The 25,432-nt window shown below is 55.4% G+C and overlaps 1 protein-coding gene across 5 annotated transcripts in view; it reads left to right on the top strand.

Moving 5' to 3' along the window:
• RNF144A (ring finger protein 144A) overlaps nucleotides 1-25,432 on the top strand; it is a 108,875-nt gene that overhangs the window by 75,294 nt on the left and 8,149 nt on the right. For 4 of the 5 annotated variants that reach the window (XM_074341617.1, XM_074341616.1, XM_074341619.1 and 1 more), the window contains 5 exons: nucleotides 9,097-9,201; nucleotides 9,337-9,397; nucleotides 14,156-14,363; nucleotides 18,283-18,433; nucleotides 24,073-24,162. In XM_074341617.1, coding sequence (XP_074197718.1) covers nucleotides 9,097-9,201; nucleotides 9,337-9,397; nucleotides 14,156-14,363; nucleotides 18,283-18,433; nucleotides 24,073-24,162 — 615 coding nt within the window. The remainder of the gene's footprint in view (nucleotides 1-9,096; nucleotides 9,202-9,336; nucleotides 9,398-14,155; nucleotides 14,364-18,282; nucleotides 18,434-24,072; nucleotides 24,163-25,432) is intronic. The other variant, XM_045523386.2, reaches the window with a different exon arrangement.

Below are 25,432 nucleotides of genomic sequence, written 5' to 3' on the forward strand. Positions count from 1 at the left end.
AAAATACAGTGTTAAATTCAACCAACACCTTCTTTGCAGAAGTACTGGGAGGAGAGAAAGGGTTGCTGGCACTTATGTCAAAGTGAGCTGAGCGCCTCCAGGGAGAGCCAGTCCCATTTCCAGTGTGTCAGTCTGTGACACGACCCGTGTGTATGGTGGCCTGGGAGGTCCCCCGTGCTCCAGAGTCTGAAATGTGCAAGATGTTTTATGCTTAATTGAAACATATCCAGGCCATCGTGGTCTCCCTGTACTTGAAGCATTCTGCAGCGTTAAAATGTTTATGTGGTTTTATTGCTGACAAAGTAGTGTCCAGCCTGAAGCTCCCATCATTGGAAGGGATCTCCTGATTCCAAAGTTTGAGGAGCCTTGGGGCTCAAAGACATGAGGCACTGTGGCTCCCCCGTCAAGAAATGGGTCCCCAGGGATCAGGAGGGTGAAACGTCTGTTTTTCAAGACCCAGAACTTCACCTTAGTTACGTTTTCTCACCCAGAAACTCTGCTGGTGAGGAGATGGGCCTCCACTTCCTTGTCTTTCCAGCCCCGTCAGCTTTGCATTTTGTAAAACAGCCCAGCGGGGATGTTAGTCACTTCCGTTCTCTGGCCCTTATCAGATGCCCGTCTGTGCCGAGTGCCCTGGGCACCTCAGGGGGGTGAAGGATCCCCAGGCAGGGGAGAGGTGGGTCTAGGTGGCTGTATTTGGGGTGGAAAGAGCGGTATTTGCAGTATAAACAGAGGGATGACTGCCGGGAGGCGGGAGCCGTGAGTTCCACCCGCAGGCTTTAGGGAAACATTTGAAGAAAGCGTGATGGATGGAGCCATCAGAGTGGGGCAGGCGAAGGAGAGGGTGCCGTGTGATGGGGCCGGAATGGGAGGGTTTTGCTGAGGTTCCCACAGTGACATAATTGGCAGGAACCAGAAGGGCACCAGGCCAGAAAGGTGGGGCTGCGGAGCGGTGCTTGAGTGGTGATGTGCCGAGGGAAGGGCCTGGGGCCGTGCGCCTCCTGTGTGAGGCTGGAGCCACCCGAGGAGCAGAAGGCTTTGGGTCTAGAAGGTGCCTGTCCTGGATTTGGCTTCTTAGATGAGGAAAGGCAGGCTTGCAGGGGGGCTGGCTTGAGGTCCGGGGCTGAGAACGCATCACCGGGCTGGGCTCCAGCTGCCACAGTGACAGCAGCGTAGGGACCGAGCTGTCAGGCCCTTACTGTGTCCCCGAGGGCAGAGCTGCTCCCCCTCAGGTCCTCCACCAGCACAGCCCACAGGCACCACCCACACGCTGTTCATTTTTATCCCTGGGTTTAGGGTCGGTGAAAGAGTGGCGTCTGCTGATTGACGGTGACGCGCTGACGCCCGTCCACGCTGCCTCGCTTCCCGTAAATCCTGGGAAGTGGGCGGGCGGCTCCGTCTCATAAACGGGCCACTGCAGCCCAGAAAGGGGAGGAGCGCTCTGGAGCATCCGCTGGGTGTGCCTCGACTCCCGTGCACTTGGTTTTTGCAACGAAACCTGATGCTTCTCTTTTAACCATGTGTAAGGATACACTGAGTCCTGGGATCGGCTCTGCTGAGAAACTTAGCAAAGGGCTGAAGGGCGGCCGGGAGGCATTTGCAAGTTAGGCCCTCGGTCACAGGCACCAGGCTTCCTTCTCACGCCCCTGGATCCCAGCACCTTCCTACCTAGGAAGGACACTAGGGACCTTCTTTCTCTCTCTTTGTTTTGTGTACTTTATTTTTTCTTTGTTTTTTTAGTGGAGGTACTGGGGATTGAACCCAGGACCTCGTGCATGTTCAGCACATGCTCTGACACTGAGCTAGACCCTCCCCAATGCACTTGACTCTGAATCCGACCTCCCTGTTCTCTCCCAGGAGGCCCTTCTAGGTCCTGTTGCAGTTGGGGTCCTGGAACCCTGCCCCAGTTTTGCCAGGATACCCAGATAGGTAGTCTTCTCAGCTTCCCCAGCCCCTTCTCAAACATGAGATAAAAAACAAACACAGCTCTTGGATTCTCCCTTTGACGGGACGATCTGCAGGGGTTGGGATGGAGACAGCCCAGCCTGAGGAGGCTGGATGGACAGTGTCTGGCTGTTAGAATGAACCCGCAGTGTCCCCAATTATGAGCAGTCGCACACATCTCACTTCGTCACCCCCAAACCCTACACACATCGAATACTTGCAGCCCCTTCTCTCACGTGCCTTCTTAAATTCACACACACCCCGGCACACACATGGGTGCCGCACGCCCGCACACAGAAACACATTCCACGTCCAGGAAGAGTCCTCCGCAGGATGCGTGGTCCTCTACTTCTGGTCCCCTAGACTGTCAGGGCGGAGTGAGTGCGTGTTTGTCGAGTGGATGCAGCAGAAGTCCCTCGTGTTCCTGACACCTGGCACTCAGGCTCCACGCATGAACCCCTCCTGCCACAACCGCCTCTGTCCTGCCTTCCTTCGGGAGGTGTTGATAGTGAGGCGTGGTTTGGTTGAATGCTCACGCTTGGTCCTCCATGACTTTGGAGCAGAGAGGCCGTCCTCCTCACGGCAGTTCTCTGGCAGCTTGTTTGGAAGCACGAGGGTGAGGAGCGCATCCTCCCTGCAGAGGAGGGGATGGCGCCTTATCCCCGAATCTCCCCTTCTAGGCAGCTCGGCTTGGGAGGAGGGGGCGGGTGGTCCCTGGTCTCTGTGCAGGAGCAGAAAGCATAGTGTCACCTTCAGTCCCTTCCTGTGGGGCTGCAGACGGGCAGACCCATGGGCAGGCCCAGCCCAGTACTCAGAGGGCTCCCCAGGTCACCAGAGCTGGGCCCTGAGTCACCTTCAGGGCTCCCTAACGGTTGTCTTCTGTTCCCCTCCGGGCCTCCCACTGCGCCTAGCTCCCCGGTACAGTCATCGTCAAATCCTGCTGGTGGTCACCTTGAACAGGTGCATTCTCAGAACAGGGCATTTCATTCAAGAACAGAGAGCAGTCCTGTGTTTTATCAGTGGGAGTGACCACACAGGCAGGGCTTTCCAGGAAAGGTCCATTTCAAGGCTGATTTTTTTTTAAGATCTTGGCGAAGCTGCCGGCCACGTGGAGGCCGTGCCCAGTTCCCCACCCAAAGCCGGGAAGACCCAGAGCCCTGACTGGGAACCGTTGTCTTGAACCATTTAACTGGTCTCCTGCTCCGTCAGGTCCACCTTCACATGCAGAGACCAGTTCTTAAAAAGCAGCCCTTTTGATGATGTAAACCCACTCCAGGCACGCTGTGAACCCAAGGCCTCTGCGAAGGACAGCCCGCTGCCCAGCTGGGCCCCGGGTGCTTTCCGGTCTCTTTGGTGTCTGCAGCCTGCCAGCACCACGTTCTCTTCTTCTCCACACATTACATGTTGTCAAGCCCGCACCCCATCTCCTGCTGTTTCTCTGCCTTGGGTGGACCCAGCACCGGGATGGGTAACTTCCTCTCTGTGGGAAGAGACTAAGAAAGCAGCGTCTGGAGCCAGCTCTGGCTCATCTGTCTCTTTGCATTGATTGTGGTGAAGGGAGGTCCCCCCAGGTCCTCCCGCCTCGCACCCCCTCACAAAATCAGTGCCTACCAGCTGAGTCGACCTGAAAATCCCAAGCAGGTGGCAAACTCACAGCTGAGGACTTCCCCCTTGCTGCCCTTGAAGGACAGCTTTGAACACCAGACCACTCAGCCCGCATCTTTGCGCGTCTGCAGTCACAAGCCCCTGGGTGAGGGCCGTTGCGGGCGACAGAGGCTATGAGGGGCATCGCCTCCACCCTGTCTGCATGTGGGGTCAGGGCTGCATTGGCTCTCTCCGGGGCATCAGACACGAGGCTGCAGGTCAGGGGTTCCACGGAAGGGGTGAGGCTCCTGCCCGAGCAAGTGCCTGTGGCCGCCTCAGTTTGAACTCAAGGCTGGAAGGGGTCTTGGTGGCAGGACTTCCACATGGGCAGAATTGGGCTGATGGGCACAATAAGGTGGAAGCAGCCGGAACTAGTACCATTGAGAACCTACTTTGTTTTTTATTTTTGTTTATTTTTTTATACTGTTTTATTTTTATTTTTTAAAGGAGGTACTGGGGATGGAACCCGGGGCCTCGTGCATGCTAAGCACATGCTCCCCCACTGAGCTGCACCCTCCCCCCAGACCCTGCTTTGTATGGGTCCAATTTAATCCTTCCAGCAAGGACACTGCCTGCAAGGAAGGTCATTGTGCTTGTGCTGTGCTTGGCTCGGTTCCAGTCTTAGAACCTTGAGGGAAAGGCCCAAGGATTCTCGGGGAGCAGAGCGCCGAGGTTCCCTGGGGCAAGGCTGACCGAGGGGCCTCCTGTCTCCCTGCTGCTCCTGGTCTTAGCAAAGCCCCGGGCTCCGAGAACGCAGGGGAGGTGAATCCAGGAGACAGGGGATCCGATCCGGCGGTTTAGCAAGGGCAGAGCACCGAGTACATGTAGATGAGAGCTTTTTTCTTTTTTTTTTTTTTTGGTAGAAAGAAAGTTTGAAATTTTTTTTCTTTGGAAAATTTTACAAAAGAGGCCTTCACGATTTGGACTCCCAGCGCTGGGTAAAGTCACGTCCCCGCAGCCCGGGCAGGAGCGCCCCTGCCAGCGCGCAGCACGGGGCTTGCTGGGTGGCCTGCTCAGCCTCCCAGGCTTGGCGTGAAGCATCCTCGCCAGGCGGCGCCCGCGCGCACGGCTCCAGCATCCCAGCGGCCGGCTCAGCGAGGAAGGGCTCGGCCTCCCCCGCTGCCGAGGGGCCCCGGGATGCGGCCTCCGCTCCTCTGCCGGGAGGCAGGGTGTCCGTGTCCGTGCGGGGTCGGCTTGTGCTGCCTGCCGCCCCCGCAGCTCCCCAGCCAGCAGCGTCTGTCTCTCCCTGCGGTGCTGTTAATCCCTTGCTGGTTACCAGCACTCAGTCAGGCACAGGGACTGGAAAGATAAATAAACAGTTCTTACTTTCAAAGAGTCTGCCGTCTCACCGAGGGGAAATGTAAGCAGACCTGGGTTACTGAAGCTGTGGGAACGCCAGGCACAGCACATGGTGTGGGTGTGACAATGGGCTGGAGCGCTGTGGCCTCCGGGCACCGAGCTGTCGCGGCGGCATCATCTGCCAGGCTTGTCTCATCCCGCGCCGTGGGGGATGGGGGTCAGAGAGGTGCAGGCAGCACTCTGGTTCAGGAAGTTCACGCCACACACCTGGCAGGCAGGTAAGCTGACATTCAGACCTAGGGCCCCGCTTCCAGCTCCTTGATCTTTGAATGCTGTTCCCGGGGTCCCTCCGCAGTTGTTTGGACCTGCCTGCACGTAACAGTGGTAAACAGAGGACCCCTGATAAGCAGGAGCTACTCGGGCATCTCTGAGCACAGTTTCTGGAAGTTTCTCCAGCTGTTACCATCATCAGTAGCCGGCAGGCCTCCGGGGGAGAAAACAGACGAAATTCAGACTTGCTGCTGTTTTCCGGCAGGCAGACGTGTTTCATGGCCCCCTTCTCCTTGGCAGGAAGCTTCCGACACAACGGAGCTACCTTGGCAGACCAACCGTGCTGCCCCTGCATCTTTGGGCCCGGGTTTCAAAGAGTTGGACGGCAAAATGGAAAATGGAAGGCCAGGAACATTCTGCGGCTCTGGACACCTCCCTGCCTTCTCCTGCCCCTGGTGCAGCTGATGCCGCTTTCCTGGGGTGCCTTGTCCCTCTGGGCAGCTTTCCAGCTCCGTGGCGCCTTCCTGGCCTGCCCCGCCCTCCTCCAGGGGGACCCCCCAGAGCGTCAGCACAGCGTGTCATCAGGATCTGCACCCGCCTCTTTTCCCACAGTGGGGGTCTTGATGTCGTGGACGGTCTTGGCATCCAGGAATCTGGGAAAGACACACTCTGGGTTGCCTCAGACTTAGCTAGTTTAAAGTGCAAACAATTCTTTTTTTTTTTTACCTTGAGTTACTTGGTCAGATATAACTGTGTGATGATTGACTTTGTTGTTCAGTCAGCTCTTTAAGAGGCATCCTAATTTTTTTTTTTATTGAAGCACAGTCCGTGACAGTGTGTGAATTTCTGGTGCACAGCACAGTGTCCCCGTCATGCACATACCTACAGATACTCATCTTCAGTTCTTTGTGCTAATGAAGGACGCTTGAGGCAACAGAAAAGCAGCACTGAGTGATCGCTGATGAAGGAGATCTTGATGGGGGAGAAAGAGACGGAAGTTTAAAGAAACGGAAATCCCCGTCTCCCTGGAGTCAGACACACGTGGGTTTGAGCCCCGGCTCCTCTGCTTACAGACGCCGATACTGGGCCGGTTCCTCACGCCCCCGGGCCTGTGTTCTCTCCCCCGTACGATGGGAGTGACTGACACCTCTTAAGGTTCTTGGGGTGGTCTAGCTGGCTGACTCAGCTAGTGATCAACCCAGGGTCCTGAGACATCTGATCAGGGATTAGCTGGCATTAACAGGATGGTGAGGAATGTGTCAGCGTCTGCCTTTGTACCCTGTGTTTATTTTTTCAGCGGTTTCTCTGGCATTTTTGTGTGCTGATTTCAAGACATCTTTTTGCTATTAGATTGAGAAACACGGCCTGTGAGTCATGGCCCACTTTAATCTGAAAGAAGACGGGGCCTGTTTTCAGTGGGTGCTCGGTCAGACACTGGGGGTCTCATGTCTTTTAACACAGTAAACAAATGGATGCTCCCAGAACACAGTCTTCTGCAAAATGTGCGCAGAGGCCTGCTTACAGCATAGGACGTCCACTCCTGGGTGGCCCTCACCAGACGTGCGGGGTCCTGGTTGATAGATGCAAGCGGTGTTATGTTTAGAGTCGTGGACGTCCCCTGGGGGTGTATCACAGCAGCTCTGATTGTGTTTTGTAAACCCTCTCTCATCAAGTGCTTCTCTGCACAGTAGTGTGTGTTTTCGGCATTTTATCAGTTTATGGCTTTCCAGTGCCCTCCGGAGACTCGGTCTAGACAAACTTCTTTATAAAAAGTAAACTAATGATTGTGTTGCTCAGGTTTTGATTCTTTTCTTTCTACACCTATGACTGGCTGTAAGACACATATCACCCAGACAGGCAAACGGCGGGAACAACAGTGACTCTTACTGAGCTGGTGCTGTGTGCTGGAAATCATGCGAGGTGCTTCTGTGTAGCTTCTGTCGCAAAAGCCCAGCAAGATGGGCACTTCCGTTCTGCAGTCGCGGGAGCTGTGGCCCAGTCTCACCGTGGAACGGGCCGGCGCCTCTGCCCGGAGGGCAGGGTCCAGGAGCCTGTGTGGCTCCTCCTCGTGCTGCGCCCAGCCCCAAACAGGACTTCCATTTCCAGTTACCTCCCAGCTGAGGACAGTCACGGTAAGGGGTGCAGCACCCCACTAATCCACAGCGCTGACTCCCCAGATGCATGCGCGGGTGCAGGCCTGATGGAGGCTCTGTGCGACCCCCGCTCTTCCTCTGCCCCTCCCTCGTTCTGGGGAGCAGGCGTGTTGGTTTTGACGTTTGCCTCTGAAACCTCTGTCATTTTAGGCCTTAAAGGGGCTCCAAGCCTGGGCGCATCCTTGCTCGGTTCTCTGGAGCTCACTCCATCATCATGGCATTGACGACACACAGATGATCTGAGAAAGATCTAAGTTCAGGGCCTCTGTGGTTACCGGGAGCCTGGGCAGGACAGAGGGGTACAGGCAGGGCCCTGGATCGGAGGCCCCGACGCTGCAGGGGCCACGTGAAGTCCGAGCGTCTGTTCAGTGCTCCTGACAAAGTGATGGGAAATGGGTCTGTTTGAGGGTGATCTTGGTTTCTGGTTTTTAAAGGAATTTTGTCTAGAGCCTTTAGTGAATGAAATATCCTGGTTTGCTAGAGTGGTGAGAATTACACGTTTAGATCACGTCGTGATGTACAGGTGGAGCGTACGCTATTTTCCACGTTGTCTTCTAAACTCTTCCTCTTGTGTAACATTCGTAGGACCCCACGATTTGTAGAACCTCCCTGAATTGCAGGTCGGGAGAGCGAGGCTGGCAGAGAGAGGGGCAGACCTGTGCTTGGCGCCGGCTCACTCGCTCCTGACCGCTGTGCGTTCTTATAATGAGACGGGCTGTGCATCTTGGGGGCCGAAGAGCCTTGGCAAACAGCTCACGCGCTTTCCGTGGTGCGTTGTTCTGACGCTCAGGCTACAGCAGGGTGATTCTGCTGGTGCTATGACCCCGGTGTGTGCGGGGGCTGCGGTTGAAACTGGGCTTAGAGATGCTGGTGGGATGTTTTACTTCGCTGGCCTTTCATGGGAAGGGCTGGTTGCTGTGCTCCTCGAGTTCTGACGTGAGCACGTCAGAGTCTGTCTCAGGCTGGTTTGGGAGCGAGCTTACCTGGGAAAGGCCATCACTTTTCTTTCCTTTGTTTACTGTGTGCGTTTCAAGGAAGTACAGGGTTTCCAAGACTGGTGGGCAGTGAAGTTGGCCGCGTGAACTCCGCTTTGTGTCTCCCGCGGATCTGTCTGAGTTACTTCAGGTGTTCAGCTGTGTCCCCAGGTGGGGAAGGGTGGGAGTACGCGTTTGCCTGGTGAGTGAGGGGTCGCTGAAGGAGGATGGGTGTGTGCACCTGGGTCCTGCGTGCGGCGTGCAGGGGCATCTCCGAGTCAGGCGAGGCTGCACTGGGATCTGGGCTCCACCCTTGCTGTCTGGGTCAGCTGGCAAGTTCCTTCTTGGTGGTGACCCAGTTCTCACATGTGGACGATCGTCCTTTCCTGCAGGAATGTCTTAAGGAGCACATGAAGCGGAGGAATGGAGACGACCGGGTACAGAGCCCGCCATCTGCTGTGCGTTCGAGGGGCACGGCTTCCCGGCCTCCCCTGCGGGCTCTGTGCGTCCCATTGGGCTCACTGGCCTGGCATTGGCTGAGGTCGTGCTCAGGGACGCAACCCACATCTTTAGTCCTGGTGCAGAAGAGGTACCCCGCAAATACTTGCTGAGTGAATCAAACCCCTAATTTGGGGGCTGCTATGGCTACATAGCAAAGATACAAAAACCAGACTGGAACAATGTGCTTGATTTGACTTAAAAAAATTTTTTTTTATGCATCACTGCTCCTTCAGCCTTAACGAAGGAAGTAAAGATGTTTAAAGATACTTCTCTTTTTCTCTCTCTCTCTCTCTCTCTTTTTTTCCCCCCAGTGCCTGAAACAGTATGTGGAGCTCTTGATCAAAGAAGGATTAGAAACTGCAATCAGCTGCCCGGACGCTGCCTGCCCTAAGCAGGGCCACCTGCAGGAGAACGAGGCACGTGCCGCTGGAGAAGTGGGGTTTGAGTGCTCACGTGTGGTATCGGGGGTCGTGGGGTCTGCCCAGGGTGACTGGGCATGGCGTTCTTGCCCTCAGAGAGTCAAACTCCTTTCTTCTATTTTTTCCCCTTAGATTGAGTGCATGGTTGCAGCCGAAATTATGCAAAGATACAAAAAGCTACAATTTGAAAGAGGTAGGTGACCCGGTGTAGGAGTCAGTTCGTTCCAGTTCCTGTGACAGAATCCGGGTCCCCTGGGCGGTGCTTTTGGTGGCTATGATTTCACATCATTTGGCTACAGCAGAAGTGAAAACAATGATGTAAACTAGGCTTCTGAAGTCAGGCTGTCATGCGAGTTCTCTGCGGAGCCCACGTTTGGAAGGCCTCTCTGCTGGGGACCCGGGGTAGCAGGAAGGATGCATGAAACAAGTTGAGTTTGGGATTTGGGCTTAGGGGTTGGTTTAAAGAGACCCTCTTGGGGATTATTCATCAGCCAGGTTGAGGCTTAAGAGTTTGAGGACTAGCTCTTAGGACTTCACAGAATTTGAAAGATTCAAAGGCATGGTGGAGGTTCCCAGGTCAAGCTTGGTGGACAATGCCCACCATCCTGACTGCATGTCCGCTACCCTCTCTGTCCACCCGAGCAGGCCTAGACCAGGCGGTGCTGAGCCCATATCTCACTAAGTCTCATGACAGCCCGACAGTCTATTACCCTGACACCCGCAGAGGCTAACTGATGCGCCCTGATCTCCATCTCTAGTGGGTGGTGGGGTGAGGTGTGGACCGGGCCCCCCCGCACCTGGTTTTCCAGGTGCACAGAGCACTGCAGACGTCACGGTCGAGAGGGCCTCACAGAGCACTGGCACACGAGGACTGTCCTGGACAGGTCTCTCTCTCTGCTCTCACAAGTGTGCTAGGAGCAGGGTGTCGGAAGAGTCTGTGGATTCTGACCGGCCTTGTTTTCATATACATTCTGGACCGTGGGCTCATCTGAAAGGAAGCAAAATAACAGACACACATATGTGACGCTCCTTGTGGGAAGTTTTGTGAGGATACCCCATCTGGATTCTAAAATTTTCAGCTTGCTTTGTGATCACTGAAGTCTACCCTCCCCTATTCCCGGACTGGTTCTCAGTCCTCCCCTGGGTCTGGCATTTATCAGACATGCAACCTTGTGCAACCCTGGGCTGCGTGTTTACAGGAAAACCCCCTCAGGGTAGGGATGGAATGTGAAATAGACCAGAGGAAAGGGTCCAGAGACTCTGGGTTTAGCTGAATGTTCAGTTTTCTTTTTCTTTTTTTCTTTTTTTTAAAAGAAATGCTAAAGATAGCTGCATTTCCTCTTGAGGCTCACTTCTCAGGAAAAAAAAAAGCAATGCATTGCCGACTTAAAAAGAAAAATCAAACAGGATTTTTTATGGCATTGGAATTTGTTTTCAAGAGCTTATTTATTTAAATGCCCTAAATCTTTTGGTTTGGGGCAGTTTGTAGCTGAAATATAATACCGTGTGATAGGAGAGTCAGTGTGTGGAGCTATAAAATTGATTAATTTGGATTTCTGAGACTTTGAGCCTCCTCTGAAAACATTTTCCAGAGAGAATCTTGACAGAATCTGGCTGTTATTTGGGTTACAAGAAAATGAACTTTCTATGACATTGAATTTAAAAATGCAGCTGGGTAAATGTTCTTACCTAATGATTTTAACTTGTTATTTCTTCAGTACTTTGGCTTTAGTCAAAGAAGGTTTTTTTTTTTTCTTTCGCATAATAATGAAGCCAACTTGACTTAGGTTAAAAAAATACCTCTCAAACCCGTCACTTTAAAACATTTTGCTAACATTATGCTAAAAGCAACAAAAAACACAAAATAGACTCAGACTTTAATGAGACCAAAGAAATGTTAAAATGTTAGAGCTGAAGCACAGCCATTGATTTCAGTTAGTCACGGAGCAAATTGTGAGACAGGATCAGTGAAGCATATTTTGACTTGCTCCTCAAAGGACAACCATGCTTAAGAAAGAAAAGACCTTTTTTAAAGAGTCCTGGGCTGTTTGATACATAGGGCTGTTAGGGCCCTGCTTCATTCATCTACTGTGAATAGATCTTTGGGAGGTGGAGCCAAGATTAGTGTCCCAGAAACACTGTCTTGTTTGAAAATATATTCAAATATGTGCATATACGAATGCTAGATACAATACTTATAATACATCACAGTGTGTAAGATACAGTGTACCTAATGTGTAGCATAAGATACATACGTGACAGACAGACAGACAGGCAGGCAGAGATAGATGTGCAAACGTACATCCTGGAAAGGAAAACTCCAGTGTTGCCCGGTGTGGATTTTCTTTTTGACGGAGTCCCGCCTTGCACACCAGCTGGCAGGATTCAGCAGCGGGGTGATGCTGTGGAGTCTTAAAGACGTCCTCGAGCACCGCCCGGGCTCTGTTCATGGTGGGGGGGGGAGATGTGTGCGGGCAGCTGGGGGAGGGTGTCCTGGGCTGGCAGAAGGGTGGGGCGGAGGCTTTGCCCTCTGCCTCTCCCATGGGGGATCTCTCCCGTGGGGACGGGCGGTGCCACGTCGCAGCTCCACGAGGACGTAGGTCACACAGTTTAGGTCGTTACCGTGGAGACCTGAACGAGGTCTCCTCTGCCCTGCGCTGCATAATTGGGCCTCCCACGGTTGGCAGCCCACCAGCTACACGTGCTGTTCTAGGAGGAGCGGACGGGTGACGGAGCCAGGCCTGGGAAAGGCAGGAAGGGGCCTTGGGAAAGCTGGTCCTTTCCTGATGTCACAGGCTCCTCAGCGCAGAAGGAAGTGGGGGGGGGGAGTGGGAAGGGAAGGGTCTCAGCTGGGCAGGGCTGTCCCTTTAGGCGTGCAGATGGGCCAGTGCTAAACTCCCTGTCCAGCTGGCGAGGAAGCGGACCCGCTGCGGGTGTCTGCACGGCTCGCGCCTGTTTGCACGCCAAGTGCCCACATCCTGCAGAGCTGTCCCGGGGTGCCGAGCACACTGGGGCCCTGCTGAAGCCGGGGTGCAGCCGGGCTCACCCTTCGCACACCCGCCCGGAGGCAGGGCCAGTAGAGAAACCCCTGAGGAGCAGAAGCAGATGGCGGAGGGGGAGGACTGCCAGGGAAAAGGCACAGGACAGCCGGGGGACCGGCCTCTGGCGTTTCCTCCCAACGCTGGGCTCTTCCCAGTGCCCTGGAAGGACCCCGTGCCCCAGCCTCCCCTGCAGCCCCCCTCCGCCTTTCTCCTGCCCACTCAGCTCGGGGAGCCACAGGGAGCTGTCCCCACACGTGTGCCTCTGAGGCCACAGCTGCATTTTCCCACAAAACCACCTCCTTGGGTGTGACAGCCAGGAACATTCTCAGAAAACCAAACACTGTGACTCTCGGCTCAGGACAAGAACTCCTTTTACTCATTCACTCTCCGTTAGGCTCATGGGAAAGATTCTAGATTACTACCATGAAAATCAATTTAAAAGTATCAGATTTTTCTGAATGCCAGACTTCCTCTGTATTCTCAAGTCTTCTAAACCTTCTGCCAGACCCACCACTCTGATACTTTTGTGCTATTGATTAATTTGCCTTAAAAAGAGATTAGATCAGAAGTTGGCCAACCATGGCCAGTGGGCCAGGCAGCCCGGCCCCCGGCCTGGCATTGTAAATAAAGTTTTATGAGAACAGTCATTTACAGGTCAACACGCTGCCTTTGTGCCGTGACAGCAGGGCTGAGCAGTTGGGCAGAGTCCTCATGGCCCTCAAAGGCTGAGATGCCACCGTCAGCCCCTGGACTAGATGAGGAGATGGCTTTTGGTCAGGTTGTACCTGACTCGAGCTGGTTGGTAGAGGGCTGAGTCTGACTCCGCCTTTGATGGGGCCTGTTGAGGTGTGGCCTGGCCCGCCGGCAGCCCGTGACAGCCCCAGCCTGTTGGAGGTCCCAGTGCCTATAAAGCCCATCTCCACGTGGGTGAGCCAACCCAGCCTGGCTGTCACAGGGCCTAGAAGCCTGCCGGCATCTTTTATGGCTTCCAAGTTCCCGGTGCGGTGCAGATGATTCCTTCTCGAGAGCAACCCTGCTGAACAGCGTAGATTCAGTGGCCAGCTTGGACGCCCTTGGAACACCCCGTGATCCTCTGGCCTCCACTGCAGTCTGGCGCCACGTCAGCACCCGTGGGGTTTCCTGTCCATCTCTCCCGCCCATGGCCCAGCATTGAGAATCCTGTCATGGAAGAGGGTCCACGGAGCCAGTAACCAGGCTCACGAGAAGGGCAGCTCGGGACCGTTGTTCAAAGAAACGCGAGACGTGAAGGCAGATGTGAAGGCGTGGGAGTGTCAGGGCATCCTGTTAGTCAGAATGAACTTCCTAATTTCATTAAATCCGGCTTCTTAGTAATGGAGGCCCCGCTTCAGAGGGAAAGCCTGCTGCTGAGGAATGAGTTTCCCACAGTCCTCTGTTCAGGGCTTAGATTTAAATTTGGGAGGGAGACAGTCGTAGGCGGGCGAGACCTTTGATGAGAACAGCCGGCACCCTGTCCTTCTCTTTCCACCCTTAACGCACATTTAGAAGCGCCCGCCGCTGCCCCACCCCGGGCCCGGTGGGGGTGCTCCGGGCCTGCAGACGGGCCCGACTGAGCGGAGCTGCATCCCAGGGCGGGCAGACGAGGAGGCAGGAGGCAGTGCCTGGACCGCCAGGCCTCCAGGATGCGGGCGCGCGAGCTGCAAGGACTCGGGGGCTGTTGGGGACCTGGGTGGGGTGGGCAGTGGGGACTGGCTGGAGCAGAGGAAAGAGCCCAGCGGCCCCAGGTCCCCACAAGTGTCCTTTGTCTGGTCTGGATGGTTTGTTCTCCCTTAAGTATGTGAAGCCGTGCGCCCGCATGACCGTCAGTCCGAAGCCCGCCAGACCCTCTGTCCTGCAGAGTCTGACCTGCCCGTTTTTTCTCCTTGTGCCAGAGGTGCTCCTGGACCCGTGCCGGACTTGGTGCCCAGCATCCACCTGCCAGGCCGTGTGCCAGCTGCAGGAGATGGGGCTGCAGACCCCGCAGCTGGTGCAGTGCAAAGCCTGCGACACGGAATTCTGCTCCGCCTGCAAAGCCAGCTGGCACCCCGGCCAAGGCTGCCCTGAGACCATGCCAGTCACCTTCCTTCCCGGGGAGACCAGGTACGCTCGGCGCCCAGGCTGCCGCGGAGGCGGGGCTGAGGGCTGGAGAGGAAGCAGGCTTCCCCCAAAGGTGCCTCCGTCCGCCTCAGCAGACGCTCTCCTCTTGAGCTTCATTCAGACCTGGGTTGGTTTGTTTGTTATTTATTTTTGAGAACTGATTATGTGCCTGGCACTGTACAAGGCTCTGGAAACATAAAGATACGTAAGAAGCCGGGTGCGCTCTGCCTATCGAGAAAGACCCACGTACGAACGGTCAGTTACTATGCACAGGTGTAAGTCCTGTGATGCGTGGAGTTTTCCAAGGCTGTTGAAGGTGATCTGGAATCGGGGTGCAGGAGCAGGAACCCGGGGAGGCGGGCAGTGGTTAGAACACAAGAAGGATCGCCAGACGCAGGTCCCGGGGGCCTGAGGCCAGGTGGGGACCTGTCAGGAAGGCTTCAGTGGGAAGTCACTGAAGCAACTGTGCCCCCCGTCTCCCTGCCAGACCCTCAGACCGGATGCCCAGGTGAACGCTGCGCATCCTTCTGGGTGCCTTGAAATTTGGTAGGTTGAGCTGTAAGAAATTGGTAATACTCAGTTTTTTTGTCCTACGATATCTGCAGGGCGTCTGGCTCAATTAGACGGAGGTGTCCCAGCGCCTGTTGAGGTCACATTCCTGGAAAAGGACCTCCCACCACCCACCCAAAGGGCCGCCCGCAGCAGCCTGTCTCCTCTGCCCGCATCCTGCTGCCCCCGCCCAACTCCCCGCAGCTCAGCCTGTGCACAGGGACCTTCTTGGCGACCTCGGGACACATCCCTGTTCCCTCTCGTTCCCGCTTTGTGCCTGTGCCTGGAATGTCCCTTCTCTGCCCTCCTGCTTTCCCTGGAGACTCCTTGCCCTTGAAGACATGGCTCACGTCCCCCCCGCTTTGTCGAGCTTCCCAGTTCCCAGGGCAGGGCTGGTGACCCACCCTCTGTGTCCCGCTGGAGATCACCTGTGTTGATGACAACACCAGCCTGGTGGGGTGTTAGTTCATGCGTTTATGTGTCCGGTTCCTCCACTAGGCTGAGCTCCTGTGTTTGAACACTGACACCCCAGATCTGGGCATACAGCAGGCGCTCAAATGCTAGAATGATCACTTAACTTATACTCAGGGTCTTGATCCTTCATAATTTGCGAGAAGAACCACACTCCGTGTGTCGGGTCACACATAACTGGGAGGGCTGGGTTTCCAGGCGGGGGCAGGAGCACTGAGGGGGCAGGCGGGGGCCATGCACTTGTGAAGCAGTCAGGGTACTGCTAAGGGGAGCCCCCGTGAAGCAAGGGAGGGGCTGAGAAACAGGGAAACTAGGAGTCAGAAAGCGCCAGTGTCCCATTCCTGGGTGGGACAGTGGAGGGACCCATAAAACCTTAAGTGCTGGGTGCCTAGGGAGTTAGTATTTCTTCATCCGAGGTGTCCTGGTCTCATGTAGGTCCTTGCTCAAGGGCGGCAGTTATGTCATAACGTACGCGTGGTTAAATCATCCGTGATGCACCTCAGAAAGAACAAGAACAAACAAAATGAAAAAAAAATCAGGTTGTGTGCTAAGAAACAGAAGGGCAATTTCTATACAAGTTCACAAATCTCATTTTGTGAAAATTTAAAAACAAAAGATTTGGCATAAGATCCTGAATTTCTAGCTTATCCAGCTGCACGGAGCTGCGTTCCCACCTGCAGACAGTCGGCTGGAGCTGGCAGCAGCCCCCTCTTTAGAAGGGCCTTTTGCACCTTTACTTTGCCACAGTCCTCACCACTCCCTCTTGTCTCCCTGGTCCCGAGGCTGACTGTCCAGTGTCACTTATAACTAACTGAGCGCACCCTCAGCTAGTATCATATAGTAAGTGTTTTCCCTCTAAGTTAAATCTTCCCTTAAACTCCGTTTCCACCCTTCAGCTGACCAGCTTCATGCATTTCTGTTGTGTGTTTGCTCCTTAAAGCGTTAGAACCTGTAGGTTGTGATGAAATGGTCAAAGGACTCCTACCTGCCTTCACAAATTTGAGCTGACAGAGTTGTTACTAATCATCATTTGAAATTTAATCCAGGTACCAGAAAGTGTTTAAAAACCATCGTCTCTACCATATACATTTCATGCTGCAGTGCACCAGAACTTCCATATTTTAACTGTCTCTGCTTGAAAAGTCTCCCTGACAGACGCTTTTCACTGTCCACTGCCGCTGCATCTGCTCATGGCCTTTCCTTCAAAATTAGCTTGTGAGTCATGTGGGAAAATTGGTTTCCTTATTTTAAGGTCCCACCTGGCTTTCGAACCACAACGATGTTATCTAACCCGATAGTCGGCCTCAGTCATGGGCCTGGTGCCTCCCGACTTCGGCTCTTGTTAGAGGTCAGACTCCTTTCAGGGGGACGTGGCTTGTGTCTGTAGGGGAGTGGACTTGTGCCCTTCCCCATGGAGACACCTTGTATGGGTTGTGACAACCCCGACTTGTAAATCACATTCTGTGCAGCCAGTCTGACCTGTCATTTGCTGCTAAATTAGAGGTGGTTTTGAGCAAGAGACAGTTTTACAATCTTTCAGTAACAGCATCAACCAGGACCAGCACTTAGGGAGTGATTCCTCTGCACGCGCTGGTGTCTGCTGTTTTCATACCCCTCTGAGCTGGGCGCGGTTTGCCTTGTGTCTGGGGACACAGAGGCTGACAGTATGCACACAGCACGGCCTGGACCCGCATGTCTGCCTCCAGACGCCCCAACTCCGAGGCCGCACTGCTTCCCTGCAGCGCATCTTAACCGGTCACCTTGTGCCAGGGAGCGAAACAGAGCCCCGCTGAGCTGGGGCACACGCCTCGCGGGCCGGAGCCTGGCACTCCGGGAACCCCGGGGGTGTGGTCGGCGGGAAGCCCTCTAGTGCTCAGACGACGCGTGTAAAGGGTGCTGGGTCTAACCCTTCCGTTCACTGTGGCGCTTGTGGAAGGTCCTTCAGCCCGAATGCACTCGAAATGCCAGAGTTGGGGCAACCGCAGTGAATTTGTACTCGTGAACGCATTAGGTTCTGAAAAGCCTGCTCACCCCAATGGGAAGTCATTTTTCTCCTGGGGACACTGAGTGGATGCAGTGAGTTCAAACAACATAGCAAATGTGCCCCATAATTAGCAATAACTGCCCTTCACTGCTGCTTCTTTCAGACGATTCCATGCACATTTTTAGCTGTCTCTTTAGAATTAACAGCATGAGATGGACGTCCTTCTGCAGGCATACCTAAAACGGTGCCTAGGTCACCATTTCATGAGCCATAGAGAATCACTGCTACTGTTTATTTGGCACTCGGCTCATGCCTGGTACTGCCCTGCGCTCTTCATCCGAACCGTCCTTCAGGCTCCCACTGATGGGGAGGCTGAGGCCCAGAGAGGCTGCTCCACGCCGGTGCGCACCGGCGCTTGACCCCAGGCTTAAATCCCTTCATGCTCACCACAGTGGGGCCTGCCCAGACCTCTCGGGAAAATGATTTCGTAAAGACAAGCCAAGTAGGTCTTACTGAGCGATTGGTACGTGTTTGTGTGTGTGTGTGTGTGTGTGTTAACATTTCTTTTCTGATAATAGCAAAGAACATATAATTTACTATCAACTCTTTGGAAAGCATACAAATATATGAATGAGGACATAAGATTTGGCCATAATCCCACTACTCAGAGATCTCCACTGTAAGCCTTTTGCCCTATTTCCTTTGCATATCTAAATGTAGATTTTAGATTCCCCCCCCCCCAAGTCAGACTGGCTGATTCACAGGTTTTTGGTGATTGAGATTCTTTGCTTTCGACTTTTCATTAAGTAACACGCGACCTCAGCCGCGCTAGTGCGGCTAATGCGCCCAGCGTAGCCGGTGCAGGCAGGCCCCTCCCGGGCCCCTCGGAGCGAAGCCCTGACGGAGTCTCTCCCACAGCAGCTCTGCCTTCAAGCTGGAGGGGGACGACGCGCCCATCAAGCGCTGCCCCAGGTGCAAGGTGCACATTGAGCGGGACGAAGGCTGCGCCCAGATGATGTGTAAGAACTGCAAACACGCCTTCTGCTGGTACTGCCTGGAGTCCCTGGACGTGAGTACGCGCTGCGGCTGTGGGCCGGGCTGGCTGGGAGGCGGGCGCCTCCACTTCCTGGTGGCCGAGGGGGTGTTCCTGTGCTACAGGAGGAACGTGTTTATTCTGTACTTGTGGAATTACTCGCTCACAGGCTGCGGCGGTATCTGAGGATGGGACTTCGGGCCGGGGTTCTGGGAGTGAAGGGTCCGCCTGGGCATCAAGGGGTGGATGGGATCTCAGGATCTTAGGTTTGGTCAGTGGGGACGTCTTAGCTCAGGCTGCTGTGACAGAATAACAGTGCAGACCCGGGAGCTGGAACTGCAGACCTGGATTGCACAGTCCCGGACACCGGACAGCTGAGGTCTGCGCTGTGTGGCGGGTTCCCACGAGCCCCTCTTCTGGTCCACAGACAGCCGCCTTCTCTCTGTGGCCTCACCTGCCGGGGCGAGGACGCTCTGGACTGTCTTCCTCTTCACGTGAGGACCTTGATCTCATCACGCGGGCCGCAACCCCAAGACCTCATCTGAATCCAGTCACCTCCTGAAGGTCCCACCTCCGAAGACCATCATGTTGCAGATTGCAACACAGGAATTTGGGGGGAACACAGATGGTCCAGAGAAGGGACCGTTCGTGGAACAGCAAGGATGACAGAGGCAGGAGACCGTGCTGCGGATGCCGGGCACGGGGCAGCTGCTGCGGTGAAGCTCACGTCACCTGCAGGGCACAAGGACACATGAGCCCTCTACTGTCTGGCAGAATGGAAGTTGCTGGCCTCACACGGCCGCCTTCTCCCCGGGGTACCCCACGCTGTCTCTGCACACGCAGAGTCCCTGCTGGTGGTGCCTGGCCCGCCCCTCTCCGATCACCTGCCTTTTTCTGGAGCTTCTAGGCCCGATGCAAACGAACTCCTTTTAGCTTCCTGTTCCGTTTTCTCGCCTGTCTCGGGAGTGGGCATCTTGCCAAAATGATGACATTATGAGTTGCCTTTAGAAGAGTTTATTTGTACATCAGTTTCTGAAGCTATAATCAAGTAGCAGAACTAACCATCTGTGAAAGTCATGGTGGTCAGTGACAGGCAGAGCCAGGCGAGTCACGGGTCATCACAAAGGGATGGATTTACACGAGTCTGTCTGGACAGCAGGCATGGTGTGCCCAGCTCTTCTCGTAGGAGTGTGAAGCCATTGAGACCTAATTAAAGGGGAGACCCAGAACAGACCCACGTTTACCCTGATAGGGGCTCACCTGTCTGAGGACTGCTGTAAAGTCAAAGCACCGCTTCTGAGGGGGTCTCCCTACCAAGGGGCTGTCGCAGAGCGAGTCACCTTAGCGCGGCGCGGCTGAGAAGGGCCCGCTTGGGCCGCGCAGGTGAAGGAGAAAGAATCCCTAATGGTTTGCAAAGTGCAAGCACTTTACAGGGGACAGGCCTAGAGATTAAGAAGGAAACAAATGTCTCTATTAGATGGAGTCTTAAATAAGCTGACAGGTCTGGAAGTAAAGGCCACCTTTACAAATACCAGATAGATTGCATCTTTTGCGGTTTTCCTTTTGAAAATCCTTTGTCCCTTCAGAAACTTTTAATTACTAATTACCTTCATCTTCCTTCCCCTAGGCAAGTTTAAGAGATCAGTTTGGCAAGATTAATTTTCTTTCGCTTAAAACCAAACAAGTTTTCATTCCCTGACTTTTTGTGGTGAGAAAGGGATGTTGAGAATGTCTCATACATTAAAGTCTTCAGGTCCTTCAGAGTCTCTATAAATCATATATATAATTACCTGCGTGTAGGCTGTACACATAGCCTCTTCACATGGCAGGCGTGTAGTCTATATATATGTGCATATATATAAAATATGTAATTTCACATGTACTGTATTTTTTTTTATTTTGAAAGCTGATCATTAGATTACATTACACTGTCTAATGTCTGGCCTGCAACTTCTTACTCCTTATCAACTTTTCCTAAAGGGGGAAGGAAGTGAAATGCCAGCCTTAGCAGCGTTACCAAGTCTCCTTGTAGATTCTTTCTGGGGTGAATCAGAAATGGACTGACCAGAAGTTTGGCTTCTGGCGGGAGCACTGCTTCTGCTGTGACCTCCCCTGTTCCCTTGAGTGACAGGGGTGGGAGGCCAGCCCCGCGGTCTGTACCCTTTGAGTGCAAAGCTGTTCTCTCTCTGGTCCCTGTCCATCCATCTGTCTATCCATCTGTCCGTCTGACTCTGTTCTAAAGCCTGGTTCCCGCGGGCCAGAGACCCCTTTGTGTTCCGGCTCCGCCCGGACTAAGGACAGAGGCACCGCAGGGCAGTTTCCTCCTGAAGGTCGGCGTCCTCGTGGCCAAGAGTGTCTGCTTTTCTCTGTGGGTGACGAGCTGCTGTAAAGTGACCCGGTGGCCGCAGAAAGCCGACCCTGCAGGGCAGGGCGTCTGCTCTGGGCGGTTGACCAGGGACAGCAGCCGTGACTTCAGACAAGTGCGTGAACGCACGTCGGAAGCAGCAGAGATTCTGAGCTGGAGGCGGGCCTCGCCCGTCCCTCTTCGTGCCTCTCGGTTAGTTTCCTCCTCAAGTGTGACCTCTGCCTCGCGTGCAGCTCAGGGAGTTACCATCATCTTAGGGTGTCCCCATCCCTCCTTGTTCTTTCTCCCGCCCTCCACACCTGGCCCCGTCCCCAGTCCTCACTGGTGAGGCCCAGGGCTCTCTTTTTTGGGGGGTGGGTTGTTTGTTTGTTTTCAGGGAGAAGGGAATCAGGCTTGCTTGTTTGTTTACGTTAGAGGAGGTGCTGGGGAGTGAACCCAGGGCATCCTGCATGCTGGGCATGTGCTCTGCCACGGAGCCGTGTCCCCCGCCCAGGACTCTCTCCCGCTTCTCTGCTGCACCTGCTGCAAGGGCCCCACGCACGTTCTTTTATGTTTTGGGGAAAGTAATTCCCGTTTATGAAGTCATGGTGATGCTCCAGCCTCTGTGCTTTGCCCCGCGCACCTCTGTTATTTAATATGCGCCCTCTTCCCGTGAGAGTTGGAGTGCTCATGTCCTTTTTTAAAGAGTAAGTCCAGCGGGGAGGGGATGGCTCAGTGGTAGAGCATGTGCTTAGCCTGCACGAGGTCCTGGGTTCAGTCCCCAGGACCTCCATTAAAATAAATAAATAAATACCTAATTACCTCCTCCTCCCAAAAATAAAATTAAAAAAAAAAAAAAAGTCCAGGAAGGTTAACAATCTTTCCCCAAAGCACCGAAGGGTGAGGAACGGACCCAGCTTCCACTCTCTGGTCTTTCAGACTCTAAAACCCAGCAGCTTGGGCTGGACCAGGCCAAGAGTCGGACAGGAAGCCCTGACGGATCCCTAGTGGAGCCGCTCTGAGGAATCCGTTCTTATCTCCGTGCATCTGGCCCAGCATGCCCTCCAGAGCCAGCTCCATTGCTCCTGCTCCCCTCCCGGGAGCTTGATGAGGCTTCTGGGAACTACGTGCAGGAAACGCTCGCTGTCTCAGCCGCGCACCTGCGTTCCCGGCAGGCCCTGCCGTCCGTAGTTCTTTCCACCCAAGGGCTTCACCATGAACTTCAGGTCACAATGAAATCATTTCTATATTGTCAAAGTGTCTCAGGGTGCTTTTGTCAGGAAGAGAGCCTTTGTTCTGTTCAGGAAGTGTGCCGAGAGTGTCGGCAGCTCCGCTCTGCCTGGAGGCCGGGCTGCCGGGATGAGGCCCGCAAAGCCCGTGACCTTGAGGAGCTGGTGACCTCCCGGCTGAGAAGCTTTATTGCTACTAGGTGATAGGTCCTTGTGAGCAGTGCCTCAGGACGATGGATGTGGAGTCCCTGACAGCCTCTCCGGAGTGGGTCCCGGGGTCCCGGAAGGCTGGGGCTCGGGCCCAGCTGGTGCAGAGGTAGGTGACCAGGCAGAGAGCAGAGTGTGCGGGGTGGGCTGCTTCCAGGGCACAGGACATGGCGAGAAAGGGCATGGCCGTCCATGGCCCCGGCCTGGCTAAGGTGGGGGCCCTGACACGGGCCTCTGTGCTCACGCCTGCCCAGCGCAGGTCCAGCAGCGAGTTGATCAGGACCACGTGAGGCGTCTGGAACCTGCGCCCCTTCCTGGACCCCGAGTCAGGATCTGCGTTTCACACAGCCATGCAGCCGGCGGTGCCCAGCTTTGCTGGTGGAGGTCGCTGAAGGCTTTTCAACTGGGCAGCCCGACATGATTCAGCCTGTGTTTCGGGAAACAAATCCAAAGACTCTCCGAGAGCCTCCAGAGGCAGACTGTGCGAGAGGCAGCCGGGAAGAGTGGGACTGCGAACAAAAAGTTCATCTCAGCCGATGTGGGTGAAAGAAAATACAACCAGGATCTCAAGGAGGAGAGAGGTCTCAGTGGACGGAAGTCAGCAGGACAGCTTCAGAGAAGATGAGGTCCGGCCAGGAGAGACCTGCGTCCATCCAGGCCCATGCTCCCTGGGCCAGATGAGGGTCTGGGACCGGGGGAGAGGCAGGCTGGGCCTTCCCACCTCCCTTGAAGACTTTGTGCTTTTTGTCCCCCCAAAAGCTGGCGTTTCACGATGCCCCCGTGTGCATTCAGGCTCCAGGAGGCCGACCCCGGAAACCATTTGAGAGGAAGGCGGGCCGGCCGCATCCGCCCAGCGGCGCTGCCCTACAGGCCGGGCGACGCCACGTGCCGGCTCTGCCTGGCTCTGGGAGGGCCGACTTCCCGCCCTCGGACCCCCGGGCCCTGTGCGTGTTACCCTTTTCTCTGGAAGACTCTGCCTGCACCTGCGGTTAAATGAGTAAAGAGCCTCGGCCTCTCCTTTGTGCTGTTTATGGACAATTGGAGAGAAAAGGGCACCTCCGGTTCATGGAGGAGCAGAGGGTTTTGTACAGAAAAGCCATTCCCGCCCCTCAGTCCGGGTTTGGGTGCCAGGCCCTGAGCCAGGGCCCTGGTGACAGAGGCTGACGTCGGCTGGGGGCCCCGAGAGCCTGAAAGCCCCGTGAGGCCGTCGTGGGAAGGTGGGTGGAGACCCTGGGGTGGGGTGCGGGGGACACGGGCTGGGGGCAGGTCGTTGCTGTGAGAGTCGGGACAGCTGGAGGGGTGGAGGTGGGGGCTGGTCTCCGGCCAGCGCCTGAGCACTGAGAGCATTTTCATGGTCTGAGCTGAGAGGAAGCGCTTCCCGGGCGAGAAGTCTGGCACTAGCGGAGGAGGGCGGACCAGACGTGAAGGAAGTCATCTCATTCCCCAGCAGCCCCGCCAGGGCGGCAGGGAGGTGCGGGCCGGGGCCTCCGGGGAGGGAAGCGTAGCACGGCCAGGGCGGCTGTGGAGAAACAGGAGCCTCTGACCTACTTGTTAGAGGCCCTGAGTGGGCAGATTCGCTCTTTGCTGCAAAATCTGGAGCCGCCCTGAGCCCAGGGGAGCTGAGCTTGGGCAGAGCCTGAGGCCGGGAGCGGGCTCCCTCTAGTGGCCTGGAGCCGTCCGCCTGGGGTGCTCCATGGAGGATGGAGGCCCTGGGGGTCCGCGGGGGCCTAGGGGACAGCAGCCCCCTGGCGAGTGGACACTCCCCCTGTGTTGTCCTCCTGTGTTTCTCACATCCCTATTTGGAGCATTAGAAAAAAAAACCTGGGACCAGGCAGGTCTGTTCACTAAACGGAGAGTAATCTCCCGTCCACCTCTGTTCTCGTCTTCTTTCCCAGGATGACTTCCTCCTGATCCATTACGACAAAGGCCCCTGCAGGAACAAGCTGGGCCACTCCAGGGCGTCTGTCATCTGGCATCGGACGCAGGTAGGACTTGCTCACCTGGAACTTTGGTCTTGGGGAGAGAGGAGCCAGCACATCTGTGCGTGGTTTCTGGAATGCTTGCCGGTTGATCAAGGATCTGTTACACAGAAAACAGAGCTAGTGAGTGGAGTTCCTACCGGGTTTTCTCCGGACTGAGGTGGTGCTCACGGTGGGCCTGGCCCAACCTTGGAGTGAGTGTGGACCGCGTTTCGCATGCGATGGGTCCTCGGCGTCAGACTTCCGGCTGCTTGCACCCACCTGTGATCTTGGCAGTGAGCCGCTTGTAGTCGCCCCTCATGCAGCCTTTGAGGAAGGGCTTTCCATGGGGCACGGGGTGAGCGAGTTAGTCCCAGGGAAGCATGACAGGCAGAGAAGGGAAACCCCTGGGCAGCAATGTCCGTGTAGCCGGTGGGGTTATTCCCACTTTCAAAACGCTTTAACCTCCCACTGTGTGCTTGGCGCTGTTGTAGGAGCTAGAAATATTCTGGTGAATAAGACAGGTGCGTCCTTCTCTCATGGAACCCACCTGCCACCCCGGGACCGATGATAAAGCAGCAGCCTGAGCATGGCGAGACTTCAGCTCCAGAGGAGATGTGATTGAGGAGGGACCTTCCAGATTGTGTGACCTGGAGGTGGTGTCTGTGGCCAAGCACTGAGTGATGGAGGGCCGGCCGTGGGCGTCGGTGGGATAGGGCAGAGGGGACCGTCCAGCAGAGGCGGGGAATCCAGGCAGGGGGATGGGGATGGGCTGACCGGCAGAACTGTGGTGTGAATGTCCGTGTGGACAGAGCAGGGGAGGCGGAAGTGGTCAGAGGTGATCAGCGTGGACCCCGTAGGCACGACTTCCGGGGTGTGCTCTGGGTGCGTTGGGATGCCACGGAGGGGGCAGCTGGTTGGCCTCGGGTGTGTGCGAGCTCCTGGGTGCTGTGGGGAGCCTTGACCACGTTCTCAGCATGTCTCACCAGGCCCTGAGGGGGACAGTCGCCCTGTCTGGGAGGCACAGGAACTGAGTCCCAGGTAGTCTGTAGGAACAGAAAGAGCTCACCTGCGACTGTGCTTCCTGGAGGAGCCTCACTGCCGACCGACCGCGTGACCAGGCGGCTGAGGTCCTCGCCCACGGGTGGGGCGCCGCAGGCCGTGCGCTCCCCGCTGCCTGGCAGGGAAGCCGCCGCCGCGGACACTGTGTCTACCAAGGCCCGTGGCTGCACTCCAGGAACACCCATCAAAGTCAGGTGGTAGCATACAGCTCTAAGCGCACTGAAAACCATCAGAC

Source organism: Camelus bactrianus, chromosome 15 (assembly GCF_048773025.1).
Source record: "Camelus bactrianus isolate YW-2024 breed Bactrian camel chromosome 15, ASM4877302v1, whole genome shotgun sequence".
NCBI lineage: Eukaryota > Metazoa > Chordata > Mammalia > Artiodactyla > Camelidae > Camelus > Camelus bactrianus.